The following is a 20,722-nucleotide window of genomic DNA, read 5'->3' on the forward strand; positions in this document are numbered from 1 at the left end:
CATTGGATATGGAAATTTCAAAGGTTGTAGGGTAATATGCAGAAAAGGTTGCAATGTTACAGTAGCTGTTACTCTTCCCATGTTCTGTGGTCCTGTAAATGAGAGATAAGTGCAGATTCAACCCTCTTGTCTTTCTAATTGTGTGACTGAAATCTTGTTTACTTCAGAAAAACTGCTGAAAATGTTAGTTAAAAGAAAGGCAAATAAAAACATCCTTTTCTGCCCACCCTGACAATAGCTCTTTCTAATCTGAATTACCTCCTCCTACCCATCTAAAGATGAAGAAAGCCAGTCAGTAAGAATTTTATTATGAGCTTGCTATGTGCCAGGCACTATTCTAGATGCTGTTGATACAAAGTAAAAAAAAAAAAGAAGTAATCCTTCTGGGAGTTTATATGCTATTGTGAGAGCATGTACATAGAGAATTAATACAAATTAAATTCAAAGTGGTTTTAGGGAAGGAGAGGCAAGCTGAGGGGAGCTGAAAAGATTTTGTGAAGAAGGCAGTCTTAAATTGAATCTTGAGGGAAGGGTTCTTTGAGGTTGTAAAGTTCATATAATGGTATAAGTATATAATGGTGTGATACTCCAGCCATGGGATATTATACAATTCAAAGGGTCCCATATGGGCAATGAAGGGGTGCTGTTTGCAAAGAACAGCAAAGAGTAGGGGAAAGGTAATCTTTTTTATAAAGATGAAAAAGTGGGTTAGGATCAGGAATAAATAACTTTAAAATCCAAAAAAGTTTGTATTTGATCCTCAACAATTGTATACCACTGGAGTTTATTGAGTAGGGGAAGAAAATGATTAGACCTGGTCTTAAAGAAAATCTTTTTTGTGGCTAGGGATGAATAGATTGAAGACTAATATGAGGGAAATAAATTTATGTTCAAACTGCAACAAACTTCAGGTTTTACTCTACTTAGAGTAAAAATTAGAAATTGAAAGGAGGTATGATAGTGCCATTAACATCAAATCTGAAAGTGAATGCCCATAACTCAAGTAGATGAAATGCATGATTGATCAGTAGAAAGTTTTTATTTTTGGTTTTAAGAGAAATATAAAGAAAAACAGAATTAAATGAAAGGGGAAAGAATTGACTTCAGAAAATGTAAGGGATAAAAATTTGGTTTTTTTAAGGTTGTATTGGAGGTGTGCGGCTGTACAGTATGTGTGTGTGTATGTGTTTGTGTTTTGTAGATACGAGTTTTTCTGCTGTTTATTTTTAAAACGTGATGTTGAAATATTTTTATCTCCTCCTCCAAACCTAGCAAGCTTTAGTTTTTCTGAACCCCTTCATCTAGGAAAAAAAAAAAAAAAAACTAAAGTAATTTGTGCACTGTGTATTTTAGGATTCTTCGCCCACTATTGAATGAATCTTCCTTATGGCAGGAATATAGTTCAGCAGGTGTTTCTCCCCCCCCCCTCCCCCGCCTATTTTTTAAATAAAGGAAAGTAAAAATAAATATTTTTCTGCTTGAGGAAAAAAAGGAAGATATCTAACTAAATTTTTAATTGTGTCAAACCTTTATACACAAAACTTTTGGGGGGAGAACTTCTAGTTTATGACAACTTGCTTATTTAATTTGAAAGCTGTTTTAGTAGATTCATCTACTCTTTAGGAAGATCTTTATTTGTCAAAACTTAGAGGGAACAACTGCCTAACAAATCTTAAGCATTCTGTCCTACAGCCTCTCCCTGCTTTTCCTTGGAGGGGGGGGTTTCATCAGAATAATGAAACTAACCCCTGCCTGGATTAAAGTATTGAAATCATGTCTCAATGCATTGAGAACTCATTATATCAAATTTATTTTTTATAGTGGGGGTAGCATGTGTTTTTATTGTCCTTCCATTTAAGTTATTGACTTTGAAAATAAATCAACAATGTTATAAAGTGACAGTCAATCTATCTGGTATTTGGTAAAAAGTAGGAAGCTAGAGTAATGAAAGCAAATAGGAATCCCATAAAAATGCAAATTGTTGTAAATAGTTGTTATATAACAAAGCTATTGATGTTAAATGAGAGAGAAAGAAATCCTTCAGTAAATCTTATTATAAAAATTGGGTATCAAGCTAGAGGAAAATGCTACAATAAATAACAGGCAAATTGATAAGTTAAAGATCAAAGGATGTAAAAAAATGCCTTAATTTCACATATTGAGGAGTATTGAAATTATTGGAGACAAGATTAGTAGATATGGTTATATAACAAAACTTTTTTCAAGGTGAATTTAATTCAAAACAAAATTAAGAATACTTAATGAGATTTTCTTGATGAATATGTCGTAATGACTAATGTTATATCAGAATTTATATTAGAAGTTATAAACTAAGATAAGAATAGGCAGTTCTCAACAGGACAAACCAAGAAGTTGGGGGAAAAAAACTACTTAGACAAAGATGTTTGTTGGAGTATTGCTTTTGATAGTAAAAATATTGAAAGTAACTTAAATTCCTAATTGGGGAATATCAAAGCAAACTTCTGCAATAGCTTTAAAATTGAGTGTTATATGAAAAAAAAAAGATATGCAAATATGGAATGATTTAAAGAAAATGCTACAGAATGAGAAAAATAGAAATAGGTATGCTGCGTGTATACTATGAATTCTTATAATCATATATTCAAAAATGTATACAAAGGATGAGTTTTTGAACAGATGCTGTGAATGTGTTTACCTAGTTCTATTAAACAGTAGCAGCTGGTCAGTAATAGGAAAAAATATGCTTATGAGAATGTTCCTTTAGAATAATTGCAGCAATTTGTTTTAAGTCATAAGAAGTATCAAGGGTGTTAACAGTAGGTAATAAGTATTTTTTGATATTTATATGTTTACATTGAGTAAGGCAAAAGAGATAAAACACTTCTACTAATCTTTGCCACCTCTTTTTAGAAAATGATAATTATATTTAAAAACAGCCTTAAGTATATGGAAAGAGGAAACAATTTCTTAATTTTTAATTTTCTTATTCCAGTAAGCATTTAATGACTTTACAATTTAAAGATTTGAGTTGGAAAATTCTCAATGTGAAAAATACTTCCAAGGAAGCAATGTAGCTTGCATTAGGTAGAATTATGGACTTAAAGTCTGGAAGTTTTAGCATTAAGTCCCTTTTCTGATATTAGCTGAATGTCTACAGACAAGCCATTATTTCTCTTCTTTGAGACTTAATTTATTCATCTATAAAATAGGGACAATAATGCCTTTAATATCTACATCAGAGAGTTATTTTGGGGCTGGTAACAAACACATCAGATAATGTAAAGCACTTTATACATTTTAAAGCGCCATATATCAAGCTGTTGTGACTATTACTGGATCAATTGATCTTTTGTAAGAGGAACTTCTGGTGAGGAAATTCCTACTGTGCAGATGAATACCTGTAGCTTTGTGCCACGTGGAGTATGAGAGAGTGCCTTGGGGCATTGAAGCTAAGTGGATTTTCCCTGTGTCCTACAGCCATTAAGTATTAGAGATAGTATTTGAATATAGGTTTTTCTGATTTTGAGTTTTGGGTCCCTATCTAGTACATAAATCTGGAGTTAGCTATTTAACACTGCTAAATAAACAATAACGATTGATAGTAGGAAAAAACTTTATGGTGGGAATTTTACTTTTAACAATTCTTCCTTTAGGAAGAATTTAAAGTGTTTTTTTTTTTTTTTTAATTTCTATTTCTGTAGAATATATAATACTGTTGATGAAATCATTGACAGGAATTTATTTTATTCTACTTCTTGCTGACTCATTGTAGTTAATTGAAGTTTTGAAGTATTAATACAAACAATTTGATGTTGACTTAACCTACCAAAAAACTTATCTTTGATTCTACTTGGACAAGAGTGAAGTTGTCATTTAAGTCTATGCCATACTTAATTATTCAAGTAATATATATTTTTAAAAGCAGTTTGTTAATGTTTTTGTTTTCAGGAGCGCCCAAGGACATTTGACATGCACTCATTAGAGAGCTCACTCATTGATATAATGAGAGCTGAAAATGATTCACTTAAAGGTAAATATAACTTTTCTTTAATAAAGAGCTAAAAATAATAGTATGTCTATGGTATAAAACTATTGCCCTATTGTGGCAAATATGATAGATAAATGTACTGCAGCTTTTCAGTTTTATCAGTTTGACACATGAGCCTTTTTTTTCCTTATCTGAGGTAAAACATGCTCAGTGCACATGATGATATGTTTATCTGAGATATTGAACATAATCCAGGTATAGTTTAAATGTCTATAGTTAGGGTGGTTTTTTTCCCTTTCTGTTTTTGTTTAACTGGACAGCATGTCATAATTTGAAATGAAAGTATAGTTTTTTGAAAGAGCACTGAAACCTGCAAGTGAAGAGATCTAGGTTATTTTAATCCTAACAACTAAGTTTTGTGACCTTGGACAACTCATTTAATCCCTCTGGGCCTTAATTTCTTTTCTTTTTTGTTTTCCTCTTTAAAAGTAGGGGGTTTGATTAGCTGATCTCTGAAGATCTCTGAAAGTCTATGACTCTGAAGTCTGAAACAAATCATTTCCTTTCAGAAAAGCCATCTTTGATCTAAACAAATAAATCTTAATAAATTAAACATCTAGATATTTGGTCCAAACAAATAAATCTTAATAAATTAAACATCTAGATATTTGGTCATTTTCATTTGTCTTTGGACTTTATTATATAAAAGTAATTTTTCAAGAGTCATCTTAAAAGTTTTTCAAAATATATATATATGGAAAATAATATGGTGCTAAAAATACGAATGTCATATAAAAATGTTGTGATTATGAACTTTGAAGAAAATTTTTACAGAATGCTTCACAGATCTATTTTCTTTTTAATAATTTAGTAATTCAAAATGAAACTCATTGGAAAACTAATTCAATGTAACGTGCATATAAAGTTACTCAGTAAATGTACATTAATTTTAACCAAACTTGTTATGATTTAATAATCAAACTTTTAAAAGATAAAGTTGCAGGCAGAATAATAAATTGTTTTTTCGAAGCAAGTAAATACTATCTGTTTTGAGCTTCAGTTCACTTCCTGCCCCACCATTCTCCTCCCTACTTTTTAACATTAGGGTTTTGAACTAAATGACTATGTAGTCTCCTGTGGGTCTAAGTCTTATGATCCTAAATCAGCCTCAACTTCAAAATAGGGCACCACTAACTAGTACTTAACAATAATTGTGAGTCAGTAGTAAATAATAATAGCTAATAATAATGATGATGATGATAGCTAGCATTTATATAGCACTTGTATAGGATTGTAAGGTGCTTTATAATATCTCATTTTATTTTCACAACAACCCGTGGCCTACTGTTAACTCATCTTATAGACAAAAAAACTAAGGCAAATGAGAGTTGAATGACTTATCCTGGGTTTTATATAGCCAGATGTGAAGCTGTATTTGAATTTAGGTTTTCCTGATTCTAGGTCCACTGTTCTATCTACTGTCTAGCTGTGGTTAGTGTTATAGATTTATCAATATGATTAGATTAAGCAATTAGCTCATGCTGCTTTTTTAGTCTGTGTTCATATTCCTTTTGTCTATATAGTTCTGTTATTACTATATATTTTCTCTCCTATTATTATTAAAATTAAGTTGCCTAAAATTAATTCTGAAAAAGGGTTGCCTAAAATATAATTAATATAAATGTCTCCTCAGATTGTCACTGAATACTTGTGTTCTCATGCTTATCACATAAATGTGATTTTAATACAACATTGTGTTATGTTAACTGCCCTAAAATTTCCGATGCATGTCAAATGATATTTTCTGTGTTGTGTTTAGAGTTAAAAAAAAAAAAATCTAAGATTTAACATGGAATTAAAAATGGTGATTTGGGTTGATATTACATTACTATCCAAAATAGTTCCCTTTATAATACTTTGTTACTGGTCTAGTAAGCTCTGGCCTATTCTTTTTATGGTTTCCATTTAGATTTAGTTGTATAGAGCTACTGTAGATATGCTTAAGTTACTCATATAAAGAATAGGGCCCTGAAGTAGTCATGAAAATGTATCTAAAGTGATAGTGTTTTTATTTTAAGAATCAGCTTGGGGATATTTTAAAAATTGAATAGTAGCAGCTCACTTCTTACTACAAGAGGTATCCAATTCCTTTCTATGTGCCCTATTTCATTCACCATGAACATTGTGAGCATTGATTCTCTGAGGTGAGCAATGAAATACATCCTTTAGATCTTGTATTTTTAAGGCCTGAAAACTTAATTAAAATAAAATTAATTTCAGAGATTTTAAAATATGAAGTCTGAAGGCAAGTTTGTGTTTAGCTTTTTGGCTTTGCTATTCTGATCTTTCCAAAAATAACTCAAGCATGTTCTGTAAGTAGTAATTAAAGTTACTCTGTTTATTTTTCCTCTTTACTCTTTGACAATTCATATGCATATGATTCTTTAGTAAAGCCTGTGCCAAACAAGAAAATTCAAAGTTAAATGACAATTAGATGTAATATTGTGGTTTCAAGATGTTGGGGATTTTTTTTTCTTTAAAAGCATAAACTTATTTTTCTTGTTCTAGTTAGAAATCATAATATATTGACTGCTCTCCACCACATACACAAAAGGTGACAGTACGGTAATAGCTCTTCACACTTCATAGTGTGAGTTTATTATTGAATTTCTTTAATTGAATGTTGCCTGTCCAAAAAGATTCATAATAATATTCAGATCAATAAATACTTTATATGTTGTTTGTTGAAGAGAAGTCACTTAATATTCACAGAAAAGGATGAAGTGCCTTCTTGATGCATCACTGTTTGCTTGCTAGGAAATACCACAAAAATATTTAAATCTCCTTTTATAAGATTTTCTATCTGGTAGCATATTGTGATATACAAATAATTGTTTTGCAGTATATACTTCAAATTTTTCATAATAAAATTTATTTTTAAGTTATCTAAAAACTTGAAGGATATTTTCCCTTTCTGTGAGGTTTTGTCTTCCTCTCTTATCCCTTCCTTCATCTTTCATTCTTTTTTTCTTCCTTTCCTTCCTTCTTTCCTCCTTCCCTCTCTTTTTCTCCCTTCCTCCCTTCCTCCCTTCTTTCTTACTTTCCCTCTCTGTCTCCCTCCCTCTTTTTTCCTTCCTCCCTCCCTCCCTCTCTGTCTCATGTCTTTTTCTTTTTTTCCTTCTTTTCTTTTTTGTCCTCCCCATATCTTATCTCTATATCCTTTCTCTGGGCAGCTGCCACTTCTTTATGTTATTTTTATCCAGGAGATTTTGTGTTGCCTTCTATATAACCAATGCCAGTGATGATCTGCAGAAGCCCTTCCCTGGAGACTAATTTCATCTTCTTTACAGCATACTCGGCCTTCAGGAGCTAAGAGTCTGAGAGAGAGACTAATTCTGAATTTGGATGTTCCAGATGGTAGTTTTTACCCTGTTGCAGTCTTTTTAGGTTTATCAAGTATTTTCTTCACCTGAAAAGAAATCTTATTCCACCACTGTAGAAGCTGAGATGATTAGTTAGTTAGTGTCATGGTTTTTATATCTCTTACGGTTGTTGTAGGCGGAGAAGTTAGTTACTACTTAGATACAGCAGCATGAAATAGATTAAAGCCACATGTGCATACATCTGTTTTTAGTGCTTTAAAACATAGATTATAAACTGCCAAAGATTCATAAAAACCTATTATACTGCATATACTAAAGACTGTCTTTATAAATTAAGTAGTATTTAGGAATAGGACATAGATAAAAAGCTAGGCTTGATGATTAAAGAAAGGGGTCAGCTGAGGTGAAACAATTTATTATATGGATGGAAAAGAAACAGAAGAGTAAGTATTTGAAAGAGGAAATAGAAGAATGTACATAAATGTAATTAGAGACCAAACTTAATTAAATGATTATTACATAGTGTTTTGATAATTTATAATGTGTTCTTCAATGATTCACTAGAAACCTAAAGTAAAATCCAAGAAAAGTGACTTATGAAATGCTATAGTTGTTATTTAGAGAATAATTGAATTAATGACAGGAAAGGATAACTATAGTATGTATATTTTTATCCCAAATATTAAGGAATATTTTCTGCTTTTTATAATATATATGGAAATAAAACTTTCATGTTCTTAAGGGGGACTTTTTTGTTCTCCTAAGTTGTGAGTAATTTCAGAATTTTTCTATTGAAATACATTATTGTAATACAGCCAGAAATTCAAGTGACAAAATAAAGCTTCAGGTTTTACATTTGTCAGTGGAATCCAGGGAGCTGACTCCAAACTTGATATATGTATGATATTATATTGTAGGTGTGTGTTAATGCATGGTTAAGCACATTGCCACCTCCACACCTTTGTTATCTCTTGTTCACCTCTGATCTTTTAGTGTTTTTTCAAGAGAGATGGATGTGTTCCAAAGAATTGTATGTTACTCCTGGTAACTGAATGGGTTTAAGCCTTTCATTACTAACTGCCTTATGTATTTTTTCTCTTTTCTTACCTTATGCTGTAATTTTTGGAACTCCTATTTATAACTGCTGTGAATTGGTTTGAAATAAATACATATGTGAGTGGGCAATGATGATCCATCTGTATCTCTTTGTTGCTAAGCTCAAAATTTTAGAAAAAGCACCTCAAAGAAAATAAGTTTTAGCTTAAACTTAATAAACTAAAACCCTTTTCATTTTTTTAGATTAATATTCTCACCCCAACTGTTTTCTTTTGGATGATATATTTTATATCACTAAAGGAGAAAGACAATTGTGGTTACTTAAATTTTCTAACTATGCCTAGGAAGAATTTGATGTACTTATACCTTAAGCCACCAGATGACCTGAAATTGTATTTTCTTTTGTACAAAATCTTATTAGGACAAACTGCCATTCTTCAATTCTGCTTAATCTTTAATTTTCCAAGAAGTATCATACATACACAACTACCACATTATACAAATATATCAAGGTTGCAGTCTGTTTAATGTAATCCACTGATGCAATTAAAACATTGAAGATTTTTGATGCCACCTGTATTTCTGGATATAATTACAATTCTTTAAGTCCAATGGAAAAAAAAATTGTAATTACTTAAAACTCATTATGATAGATAAGAGAGTTCTTATCAAAATATAGAGACTGACTTAACTATAGACAAGGATAATAATGCTTTTTCATTTACAGATTTTTTGGTCACCTATAAGAGTTGATAACTGAATTGAATTGACTTTATCATTTTGTAATATAGTTGAACCATTCCATGAATAAATGTAATTAGGAAACCTCAGTAGAACCAATGATAAAATGGGTGGTTTGCAGTTTTCTTTGCATACAATAAGAATATTTCCTATTTGAAACTAGCACAAATGATGGAGAAAATACACGTTCTCGTTGTGACAGAACTGATTTCTCTCTATTTAATTCTTTTTCCATAGGTTATTGAAAAGGGAATCACTTGACAAAAAACTGCTTAAATGGACCTTTTCATTTAAGGGAAATTTAATAGGACATGTAGCATGATCAAAAAGTAGATAAAGTAAACTAGTTAATTTATCCCTACAATTGTAATCAAACAACTCCTTTAAAAAATTATATATACATGACAGTAACTGTCTTCTGGCTAAATGTAGGAATTGTGAGAATCTCTAAAAATCAGGAAAATATTTCATGAAGACCAGGGACAACTTAACTTTCTATCTTTAACTTAAAATGATTAGTTTTCTTTCTTTGCTTTTTATTTTAAAGACAAGAAGTATGGAATTAACAACACAGTAATCTCAACAATAATTCTAGCTTAAATTTTTATAAGGGAGCAGCTAGGTGGCACTGTGGACAAAATACCAGACCTGGTGTAAAGAAAACCTGAATTAAAATGTGACCTTAGACATTTACTAGCTGAGTGATCCTGGGCCAGTCACTTAATCTTGTTTGCCCCAGTTTCCTCATCTGTAAAATGACCTGGAGAAGGATATTGCAAACCACTGCAGTTATCTTTGTCTAGAACACCCTAAATGGTATTATGAAGAGTTATATATGACTAAAATGACTTAAAAATAGCATTATTATGCTCTTAAGATTTATGAAATTTTATGAGAGTCATTTGTAAGGCTTTTCTCCTTGCAATTATTCACTTTCCTACATGAAATTATCTAAAAAATGATTTAAAGAAAATTTCTTCTAGTTATATTGTAGTATCTCAAAGTTATCTGTTCTTGGGGGTTATAGTCTTTGTTCATTTTTGTTTAACCTTTTGAATCTTTTCATCCAGTAGGTTGGCTATCCCTCCCAACTTTGAGTAGTTATGTGCTTTTAATATATTAGCCTCTACAAGCATCCTCCTATTGTATACATACTCTTCAGTCTTACTCTGTGTATTGGTCCCTTTCTTGATGTCTGTAAAGATGATCAGTGGCCCCTTATTGTTAAAAATCCCTCACTTAGAATCTACCATTCTCTCAAATTATTGTTCTAATCAGTTCTCTCTTTCATAGACAAATACCTAAGAAAAAGATAATACTAATAAAAGGTAGCATTTGTATAACACTTGTAAGGTTTGCAAAAGAACACTTTATTTGTGTGTGTGTGATCATTTTCCTCATTTAAAATGTGTTAATATCACCATCTTCTACGTGAGACCCACACTTGCCACCACAATGATTGTATTGTGATGTATGTGTATATGCATGTATCACACGCATATATGTATGTGTATATAGCTATATATATTCAGAATGAACCTAACAAAATTCCTGTGAAGTGGCTGCTGTGATTCTCCTCTTTTAAGAGCTGAGGAAACCTAAGAGAGGTCAGGTGATTTCCTAGACTTGTATAGCTAGAAACTGAGGCAAGATTTGAATTCACTTTTTCCTTGTATCCAGATCCAGAGCATTCTTGTCTAACCTTGTTGCCCCAATATTTTGCTGGAACTTCTCCTCTTACTTGGACTCAAATTTGTAATGTGGCTTCTGGCCTAAATCTATCTTCAGCTATCTCCAGAATTTCCTATGAAATCTTTCCTCTCCTTCCTTCCCTCTTTCTTCCTCTTCTTCCTTCTCCCTTTCTCTCCTCTCTTCTCTTCTCTTACTTTCCTTTCTTCTCCCCCACTCATACTCTCCTTTTTTTCTACCTTTCCTCCCTCTATCTCTTCTCTTTCTCTCTCTTTCCACCTTCCCCTTCTCACTTGTCAACTCTGATTTTTTTTTTTTTTCAATATTCTCAATGTTCATTTAACACCATTGACCACTCTTTCCTCCTCTCTCTGGGTTTTAATGCCACAGCCCTCTATTCATTCTCGTTTTACCTGTCTGGTCACCTTTGATGGTTCTTTAGGTATATCATGACCTCTAATTGGAGGTTTACTCCAAGGTTATGTCCTAGGCCTGCTTCTCTTCTCTTTCCATATGGATTTAGTTATTTCCATTATACAACTGACTTCTAGATATGAATGACTATTTAGTCCTTACTGAACCCCAGGTGTTGGTCTTCAACTTCCTTTTGGACATGTCAAACTGGATATCCCAGATAACATCTTAAATATAATGTGGCCAAAACATCCCCAGAACCCATTACCTTTTTCAAAAGCTATCCTTCTTTGAAATATCGCCATTTTTCTCAAAGACATCAATCTTTCTAATCCCTCCAGATGTGCAGCTTCTGCCTTATCTTCAATTCTTTTCTCTCCATAATACAAGTTGTCACCACAACATCTTTTATATCTGTCCCTTTTGGCTCACATAATCAGTACTCTAGTTTAGGCCCTAATGACCACTTGCTTGGACAGTTGTAATGGCTTTATAATTGTTCTCCTATCTCAAATTTCTCCCTGCTCTAATCCATCATTCACAGTTACTGAAGAGGTTTTCCTAAAATTTGATTGTTTCTCTTTCACCCAAACTGTAATAGTCCCCTCTTTTTATAACTTCTGATTTGACTTTTAAAGGCCTTTAAACCCTGACCCCAGGCTTTCTTTCCAATCTTGTTATACTTTATTCTCCTACTAACATATTACAATCCAACACCATCTTTTACATAAGATCTTTCCTGCTGCTAATGCCCTTGCCATCATGAGTGTATTTGTGGTGTGTGTATGTATGTGCATATGTATGCATACATATGTACATACATGTAAATATGTACGCACGTGGAGTATATTGTATATATCTAAGTATATACAATGTGCATGTGTACACATATAACACACACAATATATTATATGTTTACACACACATACATGTTGTCTCCTCCAAGCTCCTCAAGAGCATTTTTGCTGCTACTGAATATCTGCTTGACCTTGGCAAAGCACTTTACCCTTTTCTTGGTCTCATTTTCTTTAAATAAGGGGAGTCTGGATTTTATTCTCTAAGGTCCTTTCAAACTCTCAATCCTAATTTATTCCATAAGAATTTATTTTTCATTTCAGCTACCTATTTATTTATTCTTTTGACCAGGTGTTTTGTGTTCATCAAGCTTTGTTTGTAATCCAGCTTTTTTTTTTTTTTAATTAATAAGTAGACCTAATAATAAAGGGCTCATGTACTATCTGCCTAGCATAATGTATGGCACATATTAGACACCTATTAAATGCTTGTTAGTTGATTAATATAAAAGAAGGTTAGAATAGATGACATGTACCTTTTGTTTTTTAACCTTCTACATGCCTGTATATTTTAGAGCCAAAAGAGAAATTAAAATCTGTTAACATTAGCTTCATGTGGCTAAACTTCCTGGACTCTTCTGGCTCTTTCTTGAACGATTTGGATGATACCAAGTGATGCAGACCATAGTAGGGGAGTTCTCAAAAACTGCTCAAAAATAGAAATTCACCCAGTACTTAGGTTCCTCATAAATAAAAGCATAAAGTACATATCAAAGTAGTAATTAACTTTTAAAGTAGATATTTAGGGAAGAAGTCCGTTTTTGTTTCTTTCTTCCTGCATGCCCCCACATGTTGCTGCGGTAATGGAACATCCTAAAATTTCCTTTTCTTTGGGCCTTTGATTAGTGTTGCTGTATCCGCCTGCCTGATGAGATCTGGGATTTCTTTTTGAGGTAATCTTGTGAGTGGGGGGGAAAAAAGTATAAAATAAGGTGTGGTGCTTGCTTTGTTTTTATTATTTAAGTGAGAATTTTGGTTAACTTTTAATCAATTGAAACTAGTTATCATCTGTTATCTTGTTTACTTTCTAAAAAGGCTTTTCAGAAGCCTTACTTTCTGAGAAGAATTTTCAGAGAGGCTGTGTTCTGTTCAGGGAGGGGTTGTATTGGAATTGTTGATTGCTAAAGCTGATAATACTTTTCTAGATTGTATTTGCAGGGTTCTTTTGGTTAAAATCTCAGGGTTGTTTGTGAACTTTGCCGTATCTTTTTGATTAAATTAAAGAGCTCCTCAGAAATGTCTTTTGACACCCAAACACTGAGTTTAATATTGGTTCAGTACTTCTTGTATATTTCTAAATGCAGATCTGACCTAAGGTCTGGAAGAAGCCTGATAATTTACCCTATTCACAAATTTTGTGAACTTATAGGTATATGTGCTTGACTCCTGATATATCTATTTCTACTTTTATATCTGTCTCTCTCCCCATACACACAGTATATATGCATATATATGTGTCTCTATTGCGTGAACATTACATAATGTTACATATATTGTACGTTATATACATATATGTGGAATATGTGTACTGTTGCAGTTATGTATAATGTATTATTGTTCAATGTTTTATAAACACGCTCATGCCCATTATGCCTAATCAACATATATAACAGGCATGCTAAAATATACATGTAGTAATTATATATAACATAAAATATATTATGCACTCTAGATAGATAGATATAGACATATATATATATATATCAGCAAATACTTGCTGCTTGATTATAATGCTAAATCGGTAAAGAACATAGTATAAAAATAATAATTACTTGATAGTACAGGTTCAGTATCACTTAATTTTAAAACTGAATAATTTGTTTTTTTAATGAATAATTGATTTCCATTCCCAAAATCTTATTTCATTGTTGCTCTTAGTGAGTTTGTAAGAGGAGTAAAATATAGTTGATAAATTTAGAATATTATGAACATCACACAAGTACCTCATCTTTTTTTTTTTTTTTTTTGACAATTCATTTCTTAATTAAACTATTTTGTGGAATACAGTAGGGCTTTCAATAAGAATTAAATGTAGGATTTCATGGCCATTATGACTGAATGATTTTGTCTGGAAACCTAGCAGGATACTAAGATAGTATATATTATCTCAGAGTAAGAAAAATATTAGATATGGTAATTTTCAGAGAAATATTAGTGAAAATTTTTTTGTGTTCTATTTGAAATTAGTACTATGCCTTCTTTTTTTAATATCTTTGTACACATCTTACCATATGTACAATGGACAATAATTTTCCTAAGGTGTAAAGTTTGAATCTTGCATGTTTAGTTTCCAAAAATTTATTATATAAAAAGATTTTAAGAGAATTTTTAATGTATAAAAATGACACCATATTCAGTTTCCCTCATATCTTGATTACTTCAGTGAATCTGTGTGACTTCATTGATGTGGGGATACCCTTCAGTGTATGCAGATCACAGTGGATATTTTTCCAACCTTTGTGACTTTTGTCCATGTTCACACAGTATATCTGAGGGTCTTTTTCTAGATATATTGACATCACATGAATACCTATGGGCTATACAGAACATCCACTAATTGTTTCTCTAAGTTGCTACATACTAGTCTATCTCCCTCCTCCCCACATTTAAGTTATAGTATCTCTAGTGGCATCCTTGATAATTCTTCTGTGTAATTGTTTGTGTACCAATATTGTCTGTAATTTTTATTTTGTCAGATTCTGTCATTCTATCTAAATTCTTGTACTTCTCCTAGGACAGAATCAGATATTAATAAGGGTCAAATAAAAGCTTTTTGTTGTGGAATTAATCCAACAGGGAATTGCATGAAGTAATTTAAGTATTTCATTGATTCTTTCATATAATCTTGGCAAATGTTATTTGCTACCTTTCATTGGAATACACAGACAGTAGCCATATAGTTCTTATATTTATGTTTCTTTTTTTTGCATTTTATTTGGGAATAAGAAGGAGGGATCAGTTGAATAACCATGGCTACCAAATTGTTACTTGGTGATAGTTTTCTATCTAAAATCTCTCCACAGCTTGTTTCTGTTATTCAGAGACTGTATGCCAAGTTTATGAATTCTATCTTATTCTCCATCCTCTTCCTTCTCCTATGATTTATAAGATTCAGATCAATTGTAAGTTGTTTGATGAAGGAAGAATCTGTGACAACAAAATTAAAATGTGCTCTTTGAGTTGAGATCTGTACTATATCTGGTTTTATGTAGAATTGAAGATTGATTTTATTTAGTTACATGTTACGTTTCTTGCTAAAAACAATGCTTGCTTAGTTCCAGGTATCACCTGGTAACCAGCCTATTAAGAACATTAGTGATACTCTGAAGGGAACTTGGCTCCCTAGCCTCTTAAAAAGGTAGCTGTGATGATGCCAATTGCTGCAGATAGGGAAAGGGAAGGAAAAGTCAACTAATTAGAGAGATTTTTTTTTTTTAGTTCCTGAGATGCCAAAAGCAAATGCAAATAACTAATTCTGGAGAAAAACCCTAGTTGAAGAAAAATATTTGCTATTGAGGTTTATATTCTGATTTAACTACCTAACGGTCTCTACAACTATGGTTATGTGCATCAAGAAATGACTTATGGATGATTAATTGCCAGTGGAAGTACTTGGTAAAATCATGATTAAAGTTTGTTAGTTTGTAAACTTTCCCATATATCAAGAAATCATTTGAAGAGGAAGAAGTAGAAAAGTGCCATAAAAAGAGCCTTTGACTTGGGAATTGTATGCTAGTATCTGTTCTGCTATCAACTAATCATTAATTCATCAAAAGTTAAAACTGGACATTACCTACTTTACATTGTGATCTATTTCAATTTGCATTTTGTTCTGTATGATAAATCTAAGATGAAAAGAGTTTTGTCCTAATCCCATAGCAAATTCTTCTAACACAAAATTTTATACCATACTCTTAGGCAAGTCACAATTAATTGCTCTGCTCTAGGTTTTAATTTGCTTGCTTATTAAAAAAGAGCACCAAGTGATCTATATGATCATTACCAAGTTTTAGTCTATAACATAATATGTCTTATGAGTGCATATGGTGTTAGCCCTCCATCTATAGCTAAGGGGTACGGTAGATAGGGCACTGGGCCATACACAGGATTGATTATACTTTAAAACGACTACTTCCCTCCCTTCTTTCTATACTCACCCCATATTGAATTTGTTCCAGGTGCTGGGATGATAACCTTATTTGTATTTGCCTTTTCTGTTAACAAACATTATTAAATGTGTATGATAAATGATGCATTATAGCAGTTATTAATGGGGAGGTATAAAGTTGAGATAAAAACAAGTGAAGAGCTAGTGTAAAAGGATGGTTACTAAGCTTAGAATCACAATGGGATGAGATCCTCTTCTATTTAAGTCATATACCTTCCATGCATCTCAGGAACTAATGTCTAAAATAGGGATAACATTTTGATAGTCATTCTAATAAGACTGTTATGAATGAAGCCCACTGTAAAGCCTAAAGCATTATGTGAAATGAATTACTGATAAAAAAAAAAAAAGCAACACTTGTTGTCTATGTGGATGTGATAGTGAGAAAGAGGCCGAAGACAAAAATACATAATTATAATTCATAATAATGCAGGAGCTTGTTAGAAGTTCAAAACTAAGTTCAATGTGGATTTGGGATGGAGAGGTTATCAAGGTGGGAATCAGGAAAAGTTTTGTGGAGGAGATGGTAATATTTAAGTTAAATGTTAAGTGGCATCAAATTTTAGCAGGTTTAATGAGGATACTTCAGTCTTAGAAAACATTATGAGCTACACATAGTCATAGAAGTACATACATGTTTGGGGTGATAGTTGAGTCTATTGTTTATAAAGGGCAGTAAATGTGAGAAAGACTGAAAAGGAAGGGCATTGCCAAGTTGTGGAGGACTTTAATGCCAGCAAAGAAGCTTGAACTTTGCTCAGTTGGAAGCCTCTGGAATTCTTAGAGCAGAAGAATAGCAGCATGACCAAATTAATGTTTTGGCCTTAGCCTTATGAATAGTGAATTTATCACATGAGCCTGGGTGTGTTGCTGTGGCATAACTTGTATCGGGAGAGATGTAAAAAGATAATCTACATTGAAGCTTTTAAGATAGATTATTCATAGTTGAGTTTTAAAAGGTTTTAGACAAAAAATTTTTTGAGGAATGTTCAGAAATATTTTGTATAGAAAACAATTACATCTTCACATTTCTGTCAATAAAGAAATCTATACTATATCATATTAGGTGCTCCTATTATCCAGTAACTTCACAAGTTCTAGTATCTTCCTGGCATAACATCACATGGTTTAGGTTGAGATGAAGGCAATTACTCTAAGTATTTATTGGGCCTAATAAGTAGCTACTGACAGTTATTAGAGCACTGGGACTGGAATCATGAAGATCTGTATTCAAATGTAACTTCAGAACTTGACTAGATATGTGATCACTTAATCTCGATTTGCCTCAGTTTCCTCAACTTAAAATGGGTATAATAATAGTACCTACTTCATAGGTTCAGATGAAATTCAAATATAATCACTAAGCAGGATAATAAAAGTAAGACATGCAGGTAAAATTTGCCATGCAAGCAAACATCAGTAGTAAAATTTTAAAATAATTCTTCACAACTTTCAATGTTAACATCAGGATCACATCGTATTTTTTGGTAAGAGTCATTTGGTATGGAATTGGAATGTTTTTTTCTCTGTGTGGGAAATACACACTGTTTTTGGAAAATAATGGTTACCAAGGAAATAACCATTTGTTCTTTATGGTTTTTATGATAAACCAGGACAAAATCTGGAATTTTGTCTCTGGATTCATTTAAAGAATTTACCAATATGTTTTATCTCTGAAATTCTTACTCTTTTAAAAGTAACATGCTTTGTATATAAGAATTTGATAAGCTTATGGCTAGCCCTTTTTCATAAATTATTCAGTTCATTTGATTGTTTTTCACATAACTTATTTGTGACACTTACCTAGCTTCTCTTTAATTTTTTTTGCATTATATTTCATTAAAGAATCAATAACCATTTATTTTTTCCTACTCTCTTCTCCTTCTGTCCCCTTCACATTCATGGGAAAGAGAGTAGGGGGAAATTTGGTAATTAATAACTGCAGAATCAAACAAAATAATTTCCTACACTGGCCATATCCAAAATTGTATGTTAAATTCTACATATTTTAATGTGACACTTTTGTTTTACTAGCAGTCTTTTGTTTAGGAATGCTTAATTGGGCCATATTCCTGTTGATTTCTGTTCTTTCCTCCTATCTTACAAGGTTTGAAATCATGTGCCTTTTCTGGATTAAAATCAAATCTTTCTCCCTTTCTCTCTCTACCTCCTTTCCTCCTCCCTCCCTCCCTCCCTCCCTAACTCCCTCCTTCTCCTTTTCTCCCTCTCTCTTTCCCTCCCTCTCTCCTTTTCTTCTTCTCTAAAATCATCTAAAATTACTTCTTATAGCTACAAATATTTTTTGCATACGTAAGTCCTTTTCCCTTTTTTATCATCTCTTTGGGATACAGGCCAAGTACAGACACTGCTGGATCAAAGGGCATGCACAATTTGATAACAATTTGGACATGATTCCAAATTGCTCTCCAAAATGGTTGGATCAGTTCACAGCTCCACCAACAATGGTCCCAGTTTGCCCACATCCCCTCTAACATTCATCATTACCTATTCTAGTCAATTTTCTATATATTTTGGAAAGAGGCCTTTTTATCAGAACCATTGGATATAATTTTTTTTTCCAGTTTATTTCTTCCCTTCTAATCTTGTCTGCATTATCTTTGTACAAAGCCTTTTTAATTTAATGTAATCAAAATTATCCATTTTGTATTCCATAATGTACCATATATAGTTCTTTGGCCACAAATTCCTCCTTCTCCACATATCTGAAAAGTAGACTGTCCTTTGATCTTTTAACTTGCTTATAGTATCACTCTTAATGTCTAAATCATGAATCCATTTTGACCCTATCTTGCTATAGGGTGTTAGATATAGGTCAGTGCCTAGTTTCTGCCATTCTATTTTCCAGTTTTCCCAGGACTTTTTGTCAAATAGTGATTGCTTACCCAGAAGCTGGGATTTTGGGGTTTATCAAACACTAGATTACTATAGTCATCGACTATTGTGTCTTTTTAGCCAGTATCAAATGGTTTTGATGACCGTTGCTTTATAATACAGTTTTAGGTCTGGTACAGCTAGACTGCCTTCATTTGCATTTTTAAAATTAATTCCCTTGAAATTCTTGACCTTTTGTTCTTCTAGATGAACTTTGTTATTATTTTTTCTAGCTCTGTAAAATAATTTCTTGGGAATTTGATTAGTATGGCACTAAATAAGTAGATTAATTTAGGTAATATTGTAGTATTTTTATTATATTAGCTTGGCTTACCCATGAGCACTTGATATTTTTCTAATTAGTTAAATCTGACTTTATTTGTGTGAAAAGTATTTTATAATTATGTTCATATAGTTCCTGAGTTTGTCTTGACAGACTCCCAATTATTTCTTTTATCTACAGTTATATTAATTGAAATTTCTTTTTGTATCACTTGCTGCTGGACCTTTGTTGATAACATAGAAATGTTGATGATTTATGTGGATTTATTTTATATCCTGCAGCTTTGCTAAAGTTGTTAATTCTTTCCTAGTAGTTTTTTAGTTGATTCTCTAGGATTTTCTAATAATGCCATCATTTCATCTGCAGAGTGATAATTTGGTTTCCTCATTACCTAGTCTAATTCCTTTAATTTCTTTTTCTTTGCTTATTGCTAAAGCTAACATTTCTAATACAATATTGAATAGTAATGGGTGATAATGGACAACTTTTGTTTCATCTATGATTTTGTTGGAAATGGTTCTAGTTCACCCTTTTCATTCTTGAAACTAATAATTTGATTTTCTTCTTTCCTTTTTCTTATCAAATTAACTGTTTCTGTATTTTGTTTTTTGTGTTTTTTTTTTTTAATAAAACCTACTCTTAATTTTGTTCATTAGTTCAGTAGGTTTCTTCCAATTTTATTAATCTCTTATTTTCAGAATTTCAAATTTGGTATTTAATGGGGTTTTTTTAATTTGTTCTTTTTCTAGCTTTTTTAGTTGCATGCCCAATTCATTGATCTTTTCTTACCTTTATGCATCTCGAGATATAAAACTTTCCCTAAGAACTGCTTTGCCTGCATCCTGTAAATTTTGGTATGTTGTCTTAGTTACTGTCATTTTCTTGAATGAAATTTTCAATTGTGTCTATAATTTGTTGTTTTACCCACTCATTTTTTAGGATTAAGTTATTTAGTTTCCAATTAATTTTTGGTATTTTTCCCTGACCCATTATTACATGTAATTTTTATTGCATCATCATCTGAAAAAGATGCATTTACTATTTCTGCCTTTCTGCATTTGATTCTGAGGGATTTGTGCCCTAATACATGGACAACTTTTGTGTAGGTTCCATGTATGGCTGAGAAAAAGTATATTTTTTTTTCTCCATTCAATTTTTTCAAAGGTCTATTATACCTAATGTTTCTAAAATTCTATTTAACTCTTTAAAAGACATTTCTTAAGCATCTTGATTGGCATTTCATTTGTAGATGATGCCTAAGATTAAGCAAGC

At 31.9% G+C, this 20,722-nt stretch overlaps 2 protein-coding genes across 7 annotated transcripts in view; both read left to right on the top strand.

Moving 5' to 3' along the window:
- The window catches only part of CPEB4 (cytoplasmic polyadenylation element binding protein 4), a 75,803-nt gene that overhangs the window by 18,376 nt on the left and 36,705 nt on the right, over positions 1 to 20,722 (top strand). For all 6 annotated transcript variants that reach the window (XM_051978922.1, XM_051978921.1, XM_051978923.1 and 3 more), the window contains exon 3: positions 3,931 to 4,012. In XM_051978922.1, the coding sequence (XP_051834882.1) occupies positions 3,931 to 4,012 (82 nt within the window). The remainder of the gene's footprint in view (positions 1 to 3,930; positions 4,013 to 20,722) is intronic.
- Positions 9,261 to 20,722, top strand: part of NSG2 (neuronal vesicle trafficking associated 2) — a 228,334-nt gene continuing 216,872 nt past the window's right edge. The window contains exon 1 of the mRNA XM_051978930.1: positions 9,261 to 9,270. The gene's annotated coding sequence lies outside the window, so the exon portion shown is untranslated. The remainder of the gene's footprint in view (positions 9,271 to 20,722) is intronic.

Source organism: Antechinus flavipes, chromosome 2 (genome assembly GCF_016432865.1).
Source record: "Antechinus flavipes isolate AdamAnt ecotype Samford, QLD, Australia chromosome 2, AdamAnt_v2, whole genome shotgun sequence".
Taxonomy (NCBI): Eukaryota; Metazoa; Chordata; class Mammalia; order Dasyuromorphia; family Dasyuridae; genus Antechinus; species Antechinus flavipes.